The sequence below is a fragment of the Tripterygium wilfordii genome, chromosome 1 (genome assembly GCF_013401445.1).
Source record: "Tripterygium wilfordii isolate XIE 37 chromosome 1, ASM1340144v1, whole genome shotgun sequence".
NCBI classification, from domain to species: Eukaryota; Viridiplantae; Streptophyta; class Magnoliopsida; order Celastrales; family Celastraceae; genus Tripterygium; species Tripterygium wilfordii.
This window is the reverse complement of record NC_052232.1, coordinates 8953398-8969232: the sequence shown is the minus strand read 5'-3', so window position 1 is coordinate 8969232 and position 15835 is coordinate 8953398. Positions and strand designations below refer to the sequence as shown.

At 35.7% G+C, this 15835-nt stretch overlaps 1 protein-coding gene across 2 annotated transcripts; it reads left to right on the top strand.

The window, feature by feature from the left end:
- Positions 1 to 427: 427 nt before the first annotated feature.
- LOC119986655 (probable leucine-rich repeat receptor-like serine/threonine-protein kinase At3g14840) lies at positions 428 to 14582 on the top strand. Of its 2 annotated transcripts, none has more exons than XM_038831600.1 (24): positions 428 to 645; positions 710 to 890; positions 2197 to 2268; positions 2350 to 2418; positions 2493 to 2564; positions 2643 to 2750; positions 2871 to 2942; positions 3052 to 3123; positions 3211 to 3282; positions 3413 to 3484; positions 3562 to 3633; positions 5330 to 5398; positions 5826 to 5888; positions 6617 to 6682; positions 6770 to 6805; positions 6910 to 6947; positions 7299 to 7675; positions 7746 to 7944; positions 9014 to 9154; positions 11043 to 11161; positions 11290 to 11500; positions 12114 to 12351; positions 12942 to 13092; positions 13611 to 14582. In XM_038831600.1, exons 1-24 carry the CDS (start codon positions 534 to 536, stop codon positions 13998 to 14000), a joined length of 3072 nt encoding a protein of 1023 aa, XP_038687528.1. In that variant the 5' UTR covers positions 428 to 533; the 3' UTR covers positions 14001 to 14582. The 2 variants fall into 2 exon arrangements, with proteins under 2 accessions (XP_038687528.1, XP_038688239.1); XM_038832311.1 differs by having other exon boundaries at positions 429 to 645; positions 2679 to 2750.
- Positions 14583 to 15835: the final 1253 nt, after the last annotated feature.

The window sequence follows — 15835 nt, the reverse complement described above, 5'->3', positions numbered from 1 at the left end:
TTGCGTCCCCGCATACTCATTTCCTTTAAACTGGGATCCCAGCTGGTTATCGGCTACGGTCAAAGGCGTATGTTTGCGGGGTATTCATGGTTCGGTCTTTGGTGGGATCTATTCCCGTTTGGTTTTGCGCTGGACTTTGACCCAACTTATCTGTGTCGCGGCCTGTTTGACCCGAGTTTAGGTCCAATTTGACTGTCCAAAATAAGCAAGCCCCCGATGATGTCATTCTCGGTTTAAAAAAACCATGTTGATCTAAAGTCATTATATTCGAATAATCACCACACAATAATTGTACTGAAGTTTTAAATATGGATGGGGCCATGGGGGGTTCACAGGTTTGTGGTTATATTTACAACTGTCGTCATAAATTAATCTGCAATTGAAGAGTTTTAAAAAAAAGTGATCCCCACAACGCGCTTCCAGGAAGACTCAGAGAAGTCTCCTCCAAAAAGGTAAAAAAGAAAAAGAAAAACATGAATAGAAGCTTGGTCTGGAGTATGAGTTGGAGCTAAAGATAACTGGGTTGGACCAAGATGGCAAGAGCTTATGCTATCTTCTTCTTCATATTTCTATTGCCATTGTTCATTTGCATGACAGCAATCAAAGTCCAAGCACAACCAGAAGGCCAACTTCCTGCTGATGAAGGTATTTTATATATATATATAGATATAGGAAGTAGCTAGCTAATGGCATGCCCTTACATATGCAGTGGAAGCTCTTAGTGAAATAGCAAGGCAATTGGGGAAGAAAGACTGGACTTGCAAAGAGAATCCATGCAGTAACGTCTCCAGCTGCTGGAATACAACATACTCAACTGATAGGCCATGGTACAACAATACCCTTATCTGCAACTGCAACTTTACTGGTGGTGTATGCCACGTCGATACCTTGTATGTTCCTAATTCTCTCTCTCTCTCTCTATATATATATATATATATATATATTCATTTTCGCATGAGCTGAGGACTCTCTCATTTATCCTATATGACAACTTTTCTACTCTTTCATCAACTTTTTCTTTGATCATTATTAAAATGCCCCATACCCTTTTCTACCTCCTTCACACGATCTCACCTCCTTCATCATCACTTACTTCGAAACCTTCGATAATTGTTGAATCGCAACTTACAGAGAGAGTGGAGATCAATAATAATATAATGTCTCATGATCTGTAAATAACTCAAGAATCAACTCAGTTGTCCTAGTTTGAGATAAACCTTAATTGCACTGAATATTGACACCTTAAACCCCAACTTTCAAACAATCAAAGCTGATTTTGCTATATATATACGAACTGTAAAAGATGACAGAATTTTTTCACAGCACTACTTGCATTCGGAAGTTGAATATTCTAAATCATACTATATAAAGATATATTACTATATTTATAAATTACAACAAAATAAATCATATTAAATAAAATAACATAATATAATCATAGATCTTGTTATAATAAATCAAGTTATACATTTTTTATTTATAACAAATCATATTGTTTTGTTGGTGATTGTAATTTAGATGTTGTTGACTAATTGTAAACTTTATATTTTTTTTATTTGTTGTAGACTTCTTTTAAATTATTGATTAAGCTATCTTTTTTTCTTTTTAATGCATGATTTGGATTTTGATTCAAGTTTGGGACATATTAGGGTTTGGATTTACAGATTTGGAAACGATTATCCAATCATTTATGAAAAAATTTAAAAATATTAAAAATTAAATGATAAATGGATACCCAATCATAAATGGTTATGGAACGATTCTGATTTTAGAATCTAAATGTTTTTTAAACGGTTTTAGTATTAGTTACTTTAAATGAAAATAATTTTAATATTATTTAATTGGAAGGATATCCAACCCGTTGATATTCTATCTCAACTGATAAATTGGACGCACGCGATCAAAGTGAATTTGAGCCCTTTCTTACATGAAATCTTGGGCCTAGAATGGGATAATAACGCTGCGTTCAGGCCCCAATTGAAACTCTGGGCTCTTCGTTCGGGCCTCGTCGGGAAAACTGTTGTTTTCGCGTTAGACGACTGGTGCAAATTTTCCAGAACAAGAGCATACTCAACTTGAGCAGGAATTGTTTCTCCTCGTATCACAATTCACACTATTGGACTTGTGATTTCAATGTTGAGAAATTTTCTTTGCAAAATTAAGCAATGTATCAAGTATTGTCTACTTGTGATTCAGATTTCTCAAGGGCCAGGATCTTGATGGTGTGCTTCCCCCAGCTCTGGCTAAGCTACCTTATCTCAAGAAAGCGTAAGAACATTTTTCATTTTTTTTAGCAGACATTGTTGTGCTTAATTCCGATTACAGATTTTTTTTCCCCTATGGTTGTAGTGATTTCACACGAAACTACCTGAATGGGACAATACCGCCGGAATGGGCTTCTACAAAGTTGCAATTTCTGTAAGCAACTTCTGTCGTTAATGTTTAAACTTTAGAACACAAAACATTAAACCTAATTGGAAAACTTACTTCAGGTCTGTTACCTCGAATCGCTTATCAGGGCCAATTCCAGACTACTTGGGGGAAATCACAACACTTGTATACCTGTATGCTTTGATTTTTTTAACTTTCTATCCCTTTTTTTTTTTTTAAATTTTGTTTTGAAATTGTTGAAGTTTCATTAGGTTTATTGTAACCATAAAGGGATACAATATTTACAGGAGCATTGAGAGCAACTTATTTTCTGGAAATGTGCCTCCTAAGCTAGGGAAATTGGTCAACTTGGCGAATCTGTCAGTCCAATTTTTCCATATTCAGATATATATTTTATCATTACTTGAGAGATTTTCTGGGATTTGCATAATCAAGTAACACCATATTAAGAGGACGCATTGGCTTGTTTTTCACTGCAGAATTCTTAGTGCTAACTATCTCACAGGGGAGTTGCCCTCTGCTCTTACAGATCTTTCCAAACTGACTGAACTGTTAGTGTTTTCTTTTGAAATGCACTGTTGTTTTTAGATTGTTTTTTCAAGTCTGATGGTTAGTTTTATGCCATTTAAATTTTTTGATCTTGTTTTGCGTTATATGAAGGAGGATTAGCAGCAACAACCTCACTGGAAGAATGCCCGATTTTTTTCAAAGTTGGAAGCAGCTTCAGAAATTGCAAGTATCTTTTCTTCTTATGCATTTTGATTTCTCAATGAAAAACTTGGATATGCAATCTGAGTTCAATTGGTTTATTGTTGTCAGAGAAATACAATCCAGTGGCCTTGAAGGACCTATTTCTTCAAGCATCTCCTCCTTAATTAATTTAAAAGAATTGTAAGTTATAGCTTCAAAGCATTAAATTGTCCTTTTCAGCACAACATCTTTGAGATCTTTTCGTTGTTGAGAATTTGTAGCCGAAGAGGCTTGCATCTTTAACAGTTGTCTATAATGCAATCTTGTGCAGAAGGATTAGTGACTTACATGGAGCTGGTTCGAAGTTTCCACTCCTTGAAAACATGATGAACATTAGTAGTTTGTAAGTCACTGTTATGGTAATTTTAAGATTCTATAGGCCACCACTTTGTGGTTATGCAAAGTTAGTTTGTATTGCAGGATGTTGAGGAATTGCAATATCTCTGGAGAGATTCCCCCCTTCATATCAGCAATGAAAGAACTCAAAATACTGTAATTCTCTGCCACCAATTTTCCTTCTCATTTCCTAATGTCTAGACACTGCAAAGTGCATCCATATAGGTGGTTGGAATTGAACACTGCACATTATTGTGTCAGATATCTGTATGGTAGAGTATGTGATGAAATTAGAACTACACAAATGCGCTGACTATTCACATTTTTTGAGTCGGATTATTTACTGCTAACAGACGCAAAGTAATTCTGGCGTTTGTTGTTTTCACTTATCTCATGAACCATGCATATTTTTTGAATTTTCCTTATTAGGATTTGTCAATGGTGGAAAGGAATTGGGGTTTCTAAAATAAGTTATTGTGTTCTGATTTTATGGTGTATTTGAAGAATACAAAACAAATAAGACTAGCGCCAGAAAATGAAAGAAAGTAAGATCAACAAGATCATATGATAGCGTGATGTTAGATACATTCTCAAATGGACTACTGAAAATTCTTTATAAGGAAAAAAAATGATGTTGAAGTTAACTTGAGGCACTCAAAATTACTTGCGTAGCAAGAAATTGGTCCATAAACAAAAATGCAGTCCAGTGTATGGGGCTTTTGCTGCTGCAAAGTCTGGTAGTAATCTAGGAGGTCAGGCCCTATAATTAAATCGATATTTTAAAGAATACAAATGATAATAAAAAGAATGACCAACTTGGATTGGATTCCCAGATCATAAGATCTGCAGAGTACCATTAGTGTGAGAAGGGTCTCGGACTTTTTCCTCAGTGTCCTGGTTCAAGTCCTTAGGAGTAGTCTACCACTAGGCCAACAACTCCTAGGTTACATTTTATGTGTTATATTTGTTTAAATCACATTCTTTCTTGAATAATTATTTAGCCCATCAATCTTAATCTTCAAACAGAAGAAGATTTCACATGCTCTTCCTATGCAGCTCTGGCTCCTTTTCTTTGTCAATTTAGATGGACATATATTCGAAACAGATTACTTAGCAGTAATCACAGAGGATTCCCACCCAGTGGGGTTCACTACTTGCAAAAGGTTTCAGTCATGTGAAGCAGAAAACTAGAGAATTTTCACACCTTTACCTGCAAGTCCCAATCTCAAGAACTATTGTCCTGTTAGCTCCCACCCAGTGGGCTAATGCTCTATCGTTATTAGGCATCTGCTGGGTCTCACACTCCTCTGTGGACAAAGAGTTGTTAGCTTGGATCTCTATAGGCAATGACAAGCATCAAAGGAGCTTTGTTCAGCTGATCCCGATGTCTGTGATGTGGCTGATCTGGATCGAAAGAAATAATAGGACTTTCAACAACATCGAAACTAATTTAGACAGTTTCATAGACTGCTGGTTTGAATGCCTTAAATCATGGTGTCTTTCTTTCTCAGGGAACATTTTTTATCTTATGAAGTTATCCTCCCTGTAATTTTATGGTTTGCACTTTCTTGGTGCTTTAATAAATTTTTTCATTCAAAAAAAAAAAAATCATGTCAAAAAATATTTAAAGTATGCTGATAGGAGAATTTAGTTTATTTAAGACTGCTATAATCTGAACTTTATTTGACTTATCATGTTCTTCTAATCATTGCATTATTCTTGCATATTCAACTTTCATGACTCTTGTTCATAATTTTACATAAATCTTCCTAGAGTTTACTAAATTGGATTACATAATTACAGTTTATTGTTCATCCCTTTATGATTACCTCTATACACAATTTTCTTTCAGAGATCTTAGTTTCAACAAGTTGGATGGGCATATTCCAAGTCTTCAAGGTCTCAAAAACATAAAGAAAATGTGAGCAATGTTAATTCATGCCACCAGCATATTTTGTGATGCACATGGGACTTTCCTTCGTATATTATCTCTGTATCTACAATCTTTTCACTTGTAGACTTAGGTCCTCATTTGATGTTGATAAGAAACCCAACTTTTGACCACCTATTAAGTAATAAAGCCTCTGCTTATATATCTCAGAAGCTGCAATCTTCGAAAAATAAACTTCTTAGAAGCTATATCAACATATGAGTCGTTAACCGTAGCTTTCCAATGGCCGTCAATAGAAATTTAATAAGTAAGCTATATGCGCAGAAACTTCCTTCAAATTGTTTCTTATCCTCTCAAATCGAAACTTCACAATTCCATTTCTTTTTTATATCCTTTCTTTTTGGAAATGATAAGCAATTAGAATAAGGACATTGAAATTTTGTTGCTTACCGATCAGATATCTGACGAGCAACTTTCTGTCTGGATCCATCCCTGACTGGATCAAGAGAAACGAGGAATGGTATGTTGTCTTAATTTTTCCACCTTTGGAAGAAAATGTCAATATTCGATTATTCTTTTTTTAAGGATCCTGAAAAAGTAAGTTTTGCATTCTAACAAATTATTCTTTGTGCAGGCATACTTATGTACCAATTTATATATTGGAACATGCTGCATGCTTCATATTTACTGTTTTAGCTATAGATTGATTTGGTTACTTCTTGCTGGTCAGTTGCAAATTCATTGCGTCTCACAGAATGTGTAAATAATCAATTAGACATGGTAATATCAATTTGGTTGTGCCTTTCACCATGTATTAACCTTACAAAGCAGATGCATAATTGCATATTGTATTTTCCTTTGTATGTTAGTCTTGAAGGCTGGTTGGAGGTGGGCTTTAACTAGGTATTTACTAGTCTTGAATTAGCATTTTTTCCCCGAATGACACAAATACTGTCCCTATATGGTTAAGCTTCAGAAAGATGCAGAGACATAGAAACTACTTCTAAAAACAAACATGCTAGTACCATAAGAAAACTGTACTGTACTGGAAGTTATTGATTAAGTATTATTGCATAAAATATTTCTTCAGAGCCATTTCCAGTCTTCTAGAAATTAACACGATTTTCAGAAAAAAGTTTCACTTTAAAATTTTGATTGAAGTATCGCAATTTATTGTTCCTGCAGTTTCAATTTCTTATGAAAGAATATACATGTACATATATTTTTGACAGATACTGTTTTTTGCAGCCAAATAGATCTTTCATATAATAATTTCTCTGAAAGCTCTCTACCGAATGCTTGTGAAGAATCCCCGTAAGAACAAATATCGTAGTGAACATTTTAGAATTTCAACGGCCTTGTAAATATTCCTATAGTCATAAAACATGGTTGATTTGACAGAAATTTGTTCAAGAGCACTTCTGGACTGAAGGGATTGTAAGCTTCTACCTTGTTAAACCTTCAGAACAAGTCAATTTTTCTTTCAGTTTTATTTTTTCTGATGGCCTGGTGTTTCTTTCTTATACAACTTTCTAATCTAGTGTTGGTGGGTGCCTGGAAGAGCACTACTGTCATGAAGGTAATTGCAAATTTTTTTTTGGTTATTTTATTTAAAGAATTGAAGAAGCCCATAAAGATGCCAGAGAAATATCTAAATAAATCTATGACTACATTGTGCTATCGAGAGTGTCAAGGGGCCACAAAGCATCCTAAAATTGTTCACTCACTCAATTTTATTAGAGACAAGAAAACCTATGCTTCTAGCTTAATCATGGCATGCAACAGTAGTTATCCTTATCCATATAAGTTTTGTTCTTGTTGACAATACATTAAACAATTTACAATTTCAGAAATTTCAATCATATATATTCCATTGTGTTTGCTTGTCTTTCACATATTAAACCATATTAAAAGGCAATTGTTTGTGTAGTTCGGTATTCATTTCACATAAATTGTGGGGGAAGAGCAACTACCATCGGAGACATCAGCTATGAAGGGGATGAAAAAAACGGAGGTCCAGCAAATTACATTCCTGCGGTACAAGAGGATTGGATGACCAGTACCACAGGACATTTCTGGGATGTATCAGACATGACTGTAGATATAGCACGTAATGAATCTCAACTGACAATGAAAAATGCTGAACTATACCAGACTGCCCGCCTATCTCCTCTCTCTCTCACATATTACATGCGTTGCTTGGCAAATGGAAATTTTACTGTGAAACTTCATTATGCTGAGATTATAATAAGGGGCAATCGATCATTTTGCAGTCTTGGAAGACGGATATTTGACGTTTATATCCAGGTGGACCTTGTTACAGATTATGTTCTCTGCATATTGTAGAAGGTGTACTTACTGAGTCTGTATATTGCAGGGAAAACTTGTATCGAAGGATTTCAATATCAAGGAAGAAGCCAATGGGGTTGATAAGGAAGTTATCCATGTGGTTAATGGAGTTTTTGTTACTGATGGAACTTTAGAGATACGGTTTCACTGGGCTGGGAAAGGAACAACAACGATCCCTAGCAAAGGAACCTATGGTCCTTTGATATCGGCACTCTCTGTTGAATCAGGTTATTATCGATTCTTTGATTCATTGATAGCTTACATGGAAATGGTAGGTTGACTTAGGCAGCTCGCTTTATCTTTAACCAGCTTGTCTGCTTCCCAGATGCTTGAATTTCTCACATACTTTGAAATACCTAGCCTTCATAACACATCCTTTTCCACTTCTTGCATAATTGCATATTACTTCAATACATTTCATTTTACTCAGACAAACATGTGGCCCAGTGATTAAGTTGCAGAGATGTAACTTAGAGGTCACATGTTCAAACTCCAGAAATAGCCTCTATGCATTTATGTGGGGGAAGGCTGTGTATATCTTGTATATCCCCGACCTTGTCTATTGCGGGAGCCTTGTCACAACAGTTGTTTACTCTCAAAATGATTCAGGTTCATTTTACAAGTTAAGATTTGGCCTAGCCTTAGTCAATAGCCTACGCCAGGAAATAGTGACTCAAGAAGAATAGAAGAATTTGTGTGTATCTTCGTATTATGAGAATGTACAATATATATTACAGTGTGAGCCCTAAATTAGGGAAACTGAATCAATAAGATGTGTGTGTCTTCGTATTATGAGAATGTACAATATATATTACAGTGTGAGCCCTAAATTAGGGAAACTGAATCAATTAGATCAACCTAAATTCAAGGAAATTAACTAAATCAAAGGAAATAATTACAAGGCTGAATTATAGGAAACTAAATATTCTAAATATTCTCCTAATTCCAACAACTCACAATAAACAATCCTATTTATTCGAGTGAACTATACAAGGAACAAGACTACTAATGAAATATGGTTTGCATGGATCCACGACTATTTTATAAAAAGGTATGATACTGGGTTGTACCCATAGCAATGACTATTTCTCCGTAGCAATGACTATTGTATATAAAAAGTGTAATACTTAAATGGGGTTGGTCCGGCTAATTGCTTATGGAAAATTAATCTGTATTTAGTAAACCATCTCAAACTGTCTTCTTGTGGAAATTTTAGTTTGTCTATCTACACCTGTATGGACTTGCATGACTACAAACTTAAATCGGATACGTTCCTCATTTTTTTTAACCATGCAGAGTTTAAGCCTCCCAGTGAGGGGAAAAGTAAAATGTTCTTCATGGTTGGATCCATAGCCTTAGTGTTGCTTCTTATTCTCATAATGCTGGGAACTCTGTGGTGGAAGTGCTGCTTGGGAGGCAGGACATCTAGGGAACAAGGTAATAGTTGAGAAAGTTTCATTGTTAGAACATATGTCATTTTTTCCGCAAGGTGACAACAGCTCTATATCCATGGCATGTCAACGATTGATTTACGAAAAAAATTTCAAGGAGCATGCATCAATTATATGGTTATGCTTTTTGCCATTTACTGTATTTGATGATCATCTTTGTCTAATGAGATGGTTTTTCTTTTCCTCTCAGTAGAGAGAAAATATGAAGTACAACATGGAAAGCACCTTTGGGGATGAGAGGAAGGGACCTGCCTGTTTAATCGGATATTATTTAGGAAATGCTTGATTATACTAATTATCTTGGTTAAATATAGTGATTAGATTTACTACTTTCCACTATCATGAGTAATGAATTCACTCATATAACTCGTAGAATGAGATAATGCCTCATATTATAACGTCATTACAAAATTTGAGGTAGTGATGGATGATTAAATGGGGCAAGCTTGCTGAAATTGAACTAATGAAGTAGTGGCTTGTACTAGAAGGGTGCCATCATTCATGTCAGATAATATCAATATTTTTTTTATTAAGTGTACAATACTCTAATGTAGTCATCATATATGCATCAAATACATGTCAATTTTAGAATATAGTATTTTTCCTGTGCAGAATGTGAAAAGGAAAATGGATATAATTTTATGGGAAAACAATGAATGCAATTGACAAGTCTTATTATTGAGCATAGATCTTGCAGTAAAATAAAGTCAATTTGCAGCAGAAATTTAGAGCTTCTAATGATGCCTAAAATAAGTGTACAAGACTACTATTCATTATGTGCCGTGCATTTGCCCTATGGTAGGTTTCCCTACCTTTATGAGAATTGCTTTGCAGAATTTCCTTATCATACATTCTTGTTGTATCTTGTTTTCCATGGAGACGGAAGAAATCTTTAAAGAGTAGACAAATCAACAGAACGTTGGTCCTTCATACTTATTGTTCCTCTAGCATAAAGGGGACATGTCTCACATGTCAACTACAACAATCTGAGTTATATAATTTTGTATTTGATTTCTACCTACCATGAAGTTTGTTAATTATTTTGCCATTCAACCCAATAAGTTAACTTGTTGGGTTGGGGTATCTCATGTCATTTATATATATTCTAAGACTCCTCCTCATGTGTGGCCTAGGCAATCCGTCAGCACAACGAGTGCACAACAAACGAGGCCCAACACTAGGGCTACTCTCACACAGAGTCCTCATTTGGGGCAGCAACAAACACACACAAAGGCCTACTTAGGGCAACAACAAATGGGAATTTATATTGCGGAGTTATTGGGTTGAATGACAAAGTAAATAATTTTAATATGATATCGGAGCGGGAGGTCTTGGGTTCAAACATTAGTTTCTGCAATATAAACCCCTATTTGTTGTTGCTCCAAGTGAGGGCCTTGTGTGAGAGTAGCTCAATTGTTGGACCTCGTTTGTTGTGCACGTGTTGGGCTGTCAGATTGCCTAGCCTACGCATGAGAGGGAGTCTTAGAATATGCATAAATGATGTAATGCTCCAACCCAACAAGTTAACTTATTGGGATGAATGACAAAATAACTAATCTTAACATATTATGTGGGGTAAGGTCTGCGTACATCCTTTATGTCATGGCCAAATATGTTGGGGTAAGGTCATTTTGTCTGTCTCCGTCCTCACCCACTACAAGAGTCTTGTGTGCAGAAGTTGTTTACCTTTTCTATTTATTATTATCATTATTTTGGATATGATAGTATTAGTTCTTTTTAGTTGCATTTGGGATTGTCTGTTTCTCTATTCTATAATAAGTTATCTAAAATATCAAAGATGCACTCAAATACTCCGCACAAAAGCTAACTTGTAAAGATGCAATTGAATTTTTCATAATTTTTACTTATGCCAGGTCTGATTGGATTAGATTTGCAAACTGGTATTTTTACCTATAGACAAATAAAAGCTGCCACTAACAACTTTGATCCTGCAAACAAGATTGGGGAAGGTGGTTTTGGTTCTGTATACAAGGTATCTTTCTACTGAATCTCCTCCATTATTTTTATGTTATCTTTTTCCCGGTTTTCATCCTGGTGAACAGCACATTGACATGCATGATGAATTATATAGCTGAAAATTTAGTATCATAATCTTTGCAGGGTATATTGGTAGATGGTATGATAGTTGCAGTCAAACAGCTTTCATCGAAATCAAAGCAAGGAAATCGTGAATTTGTAAATGAGATAGGCATGATTTCTGGCTTACAACATCCAAATCTAGTTAGATTGTATGGATGTTGTATTGATGGAAACAAATTATTGTTGGTATACGAATATATGGAAAACAATAGTCTTGGACGTGCACTGTATGGTAAGCCTTTTTTTTTTTTTTTTTGCTTCTAAATATGTACAGGAAGAGAGATTGAATTTTTTATTATTTTTTTGTAAGTGGGGGTTTGTGGGGATGAGGCAGACAAAGAAACAACAAAAAAAGGTATTTTCTGGCGATATCAATCAGAAATATTCTAGCTGATTTTTCTGAAGGTCTAGTTGTTTTAAACAGATATCAACTTCAGGAGGCGTTTGTCCAAGTAGTAAATGGCTCCTGTGAAATCTGTGAAAAAATCTGAATGTTCTGGTGTACTCCTATAAATAGTAGAACTTTGTAAGCTAGTATGGTATGCGATAAAATGTTTTGTTTGTGGAACTCTCTGTTTTCATTAACTTTGAAGGTAATCCCGTCTCAGTTTAGGACCAGATTCTGAATTTCAGATCTGTCCAACAGAAGTCTGTGCTGCTTCAGGGGATTTGAACCCATGCTATCTTTAGTCATGGGTCTTACGGGTGGGGAGCTTAGCCACTAGGCTAAGACTTAATCCCCTAGAATTATATGATTTAATAAGATAAGAAAAAGCTCTAAATACCTTATAGTAAGTACTAATGTATTGAGTTTCACTAATATGAGTTATTGACACTGATTACAGGTCCGGAGGAAGGCCAGTTGAAATTAGATTGGTCTACAAGGCAAAGGATTTGTGTTGGGGTAGCAAGGGGTTTGGTTTTTCTGCATGAGGAGTCCACACTGAAGATTGTTCATAGAGACATTAAACCTACCAATATACTACTTGATACGGCTCTAAACCCTAAGATAGCTGACTTTGGCTTGGCTAAACTTGATGAAGAGGAGAACACCCACATCAGCACCAGAGTTGCTGGGACTATGTGAGCATCTCTTGCTTGCTTCCCATTATATTCGTGATTCTTATTGGGTGCTTTCAATATATATATGTGTGTGTGTGTGTTCTGCTTCCTCTTTGTAATCCGTTAGGAGAGAATAGCAAGTAGATTGCTCCTCGTCTCTCTGTGGTTGAGTTGATGTTGGAACTTGGAAGTATATTAGGCTGATGCAGTAAATTGTAGTTTCACATATAGTGACCTATAGGCGTGGATGTCATATTTCGTATTCTCACTTCAATTATTGGGCGAAACTTCATTATTAATAACTGCTTCAACAATCAAGTTGCAAAGGAAAGACAATGCTTTTGCTTCTTCTCACACTTACTTTGATTTGTCCAAGTCAAAAAATGGGGGGAAAATTAAAATTACCTCTCTTGGACCCTTAATCATCCTCATCAATAGAGCCTTTATGCCAAACAATGTTGGGATGCATGAATCTATATGAGAACTAATTCTGCCTTTATTAGCATGAAAGCTTACTAAATTAGAGAATTAAGTGAACTTGATATTGTTGGCTTTTTTCATGTTAAAATTTTATTGCTTCAGCAAGAGTCATAAATGATCTCTTTGTGCAGAGGATACATGGCTCCAGAATATGCATTGTGGGGTTACTTGACTGATAAAGCAGATGTTTACAGTTTTGGAGTCGTTGCCTTGGAAATTGTGGCCGGAAAGAGCAACATGAAATACCGACCAAATGAGAACTATATATGCCTTGTTGATTGGGTAAGGCAGATCTCTCGATTGCATGAAAGTAACACTGTAACAGTACAGTTTAGACACCAATTTTCTGGCTGTAGTAATTTTCCAATTTTCTTAGTCAACCTATTTCTGCCTGATTTTACTTCAATTCAAATTTTGCTATGTTGAAATTGGGTTTTTTTTTGTCAATATATAAAGCTAATAATATAAGCATCAAGAATATCCTGTCCTTTGAAACAAAACAACGTATCACAGAATAAATTGTGATATCTTCATTTTATCAGGGTTGGCATGAGCGAGTTGAGTGGTATGTTTTCCATACATATAATGTATTTCTATTGGTCTTAATCCATACATCGAGACTAATTTAATTTTCTATTGAACTTCTGTGCTGATCTAAAAGTTTTAGATTAGGTTCTTCATTAATTGGTGCTTTTACTTGGGTAAGATATACTATAATAAATAGAAATAAGATACATGTAACTGCGTTTATACAGATTTATTCCTTAGTTCTTATTACCATTTCCCTTTGTTTCATTCAGGCCATTGTCTTACAACAGAGAGGAAATATGATGGAGCTTGTAGATCCTAAATTGGGGTGTGATTTCAACAAGGAAGAGGCAACTAGAATGATTAAAGTTGGGCTATTGTGCACTAACCCAACATCAGCACTTAGGCCCACCATGTCAGCAGTGGTGAAAATGCTTGAAGGCCAAGTCTCTGTTCCTGAACTCATCATGGATCCAAGCATATATGGCGATGAATTGAGGTCTAAATTTAATGCCTTAAGAAACCAGTTTGGGCAGATTATAGAACAGAAATCAGGTGACACACAGTCCCTCATTCGTTCATCAGATTTATCGTGGATTGGGTCATCCTCAACATCTGCCCAGGATCTCTATCAAATTAATCCGAACTCTCGGTACAAGTAAATGTGTTGCTGCCTATTTGTATGGTGCTTAGTCCACGAAGGGGTCATTACATGTACATCCTCCTGTTCAGTCTTAGATCAGACTGATGATAAATTGCAGGTTATTATGATGCATTTGATGGAAATATTGGGTACTTTTCAGTGGCTCAGTGATCTCGTTTTCACGTTTGTTGGTCTTGCATCCTTGCTACATTCTGTTAGAGAAAAAATTGGCTTTTTGTGGATTTTATTCAGGGATATATGTGAAGTTTGTGAATTGCTCATGCTCTGGAGGATTGGGCAATTTATGATCTGGAATGCATGTTGATGAAGGAAAATGCCCCTCCTTTGCGTGAATGCGTCATCGACAATTAGACCTACAATGTCTGAGGTCGTAAGCTTGCTTGAAGGAGAAATGTCCGTCCCAGACGTGCTTCCAGATCCAAGCAATTACATGGAAGATGACACAAGATTCTTTATGTTTTCTGCAAGAGTTTTCAAGGAAAATGACCCAAGTAAAGCATTTAAACACTATATATATGACCATTCAACTGGTCAATACTGTTGTTCTAATGTTACTTTCATTACTGTTACTTTAGCTGAAATCAACTTTCTGCACTTAGCTTGTCATTAATGGACTGTGTGATCTGTATTGGATGCCTGTTGTAATCGACTTATCAAAACATGTCTGCCCAAATCAACACTTGGCGTCTCCGCTCCGCGGACTCATTTTCCTTTAAAGTTGACGCAATTGAATGGGTTAGATTTTAAGCTTAAAACACAAGAAATTGGAATTCACCAGAAAGAGAAGCAATCTCAAAATATTTTATAAATTATTGAATGATCTCTCAACAGACTACAACCTTAAATAAAAAGGAAATTTAATACTTAATAAATAAGGAAACTGAAATAAAGGAAATCATAAAAAATATGAGAATGTAAAAAAAAAACTAATTCAAAGGCTTAAACAGCGGAATATGACAAAAATAGGTTGGAGCTAAGGGCAAAGCAACTAGTCTCGATAATCACGTCGAATCGAGTTAGCCTGCCAAATTTCACGCAATTTTGAGCTCGTGATTTTTCGATCCTCTTAGAGGATATTCTGGTAATGAACATGAGAGTAGTCCTACTCCTACATCAAAAATCTTGGGACATGATAAAGCAGATTTCACGATCCTTACAATCGAATCATGCTCCAATAATTGTACTAAAGCTTTAAAGATGGATGGGGTCACAGGTTTGTGGTTATATTCATTCTTCCACAAAGTAGGCACAGCTGGTCAAATCTGGTTGGGTTGGATGGGGTGCTGCATTAATTTCATTTCTATGGAACCTTTGAATAGTCAGAATTGATGGAATTCTTCTTGAGACTTGAGAGGTGGTGGTGGTGGTGATGGTGATGGTGATGGTGATGGATTAAGATGATCGCAGTCTATTTATATAACCTGTTCGAGTCTACTTGATGTCAATATTTATGTATGAGTACTTATGTACTTATTTCGCCCGGTGTAGCTACTCCTTAGGATCTCGAACAGCTTGAAAGTTTGAATGCTCTAACATGCTTAAAATAATTAACATGAAGGCAAGTTAACCGACACAGGCGGCCGACAATTTGAGCCTAGCAATAGAAAAGAGGGTCATTGATCTTTTTCTTCATACCCTTTCCGTAGGCTCTCACTTGAGTGTTGGAGTGTCAACGTCGGTCAAACTGCAGCTACATCCCTAAACCCTAAACAGAAGTCTACTTGAAGTTTTTCTTTTGATTTTATGGAAGTTTTTATCTCATCCAACGTACATAATGTGAATGTGAATGTAAATGTAAATTCAAACACAAAATGGCAATATGTACTTTATTCC

Coding starts and splice junctions, on each gene's coding strand:
- LOC119986655 (XM_038831600.1), top strand. CDS start 534: ATGGCAAGAGCTTATGCTATCTTCTTCTTCATATTTCTATTGCCATTG. Junction 2,943..3,051: donor CTTTCCAAACTGACTGAACT/GTTAGTGTTTTC, acceptor CGTTATATGAAG/GAGGATTAGCAGCAACAACC. Junction 11,162..11,289: donor GTTTTGGTTCTGTATACAAG/GTATCTTTCTAC, acceptor TAATCTTTGCAG/GGTATATTGGTAGATGGTAT.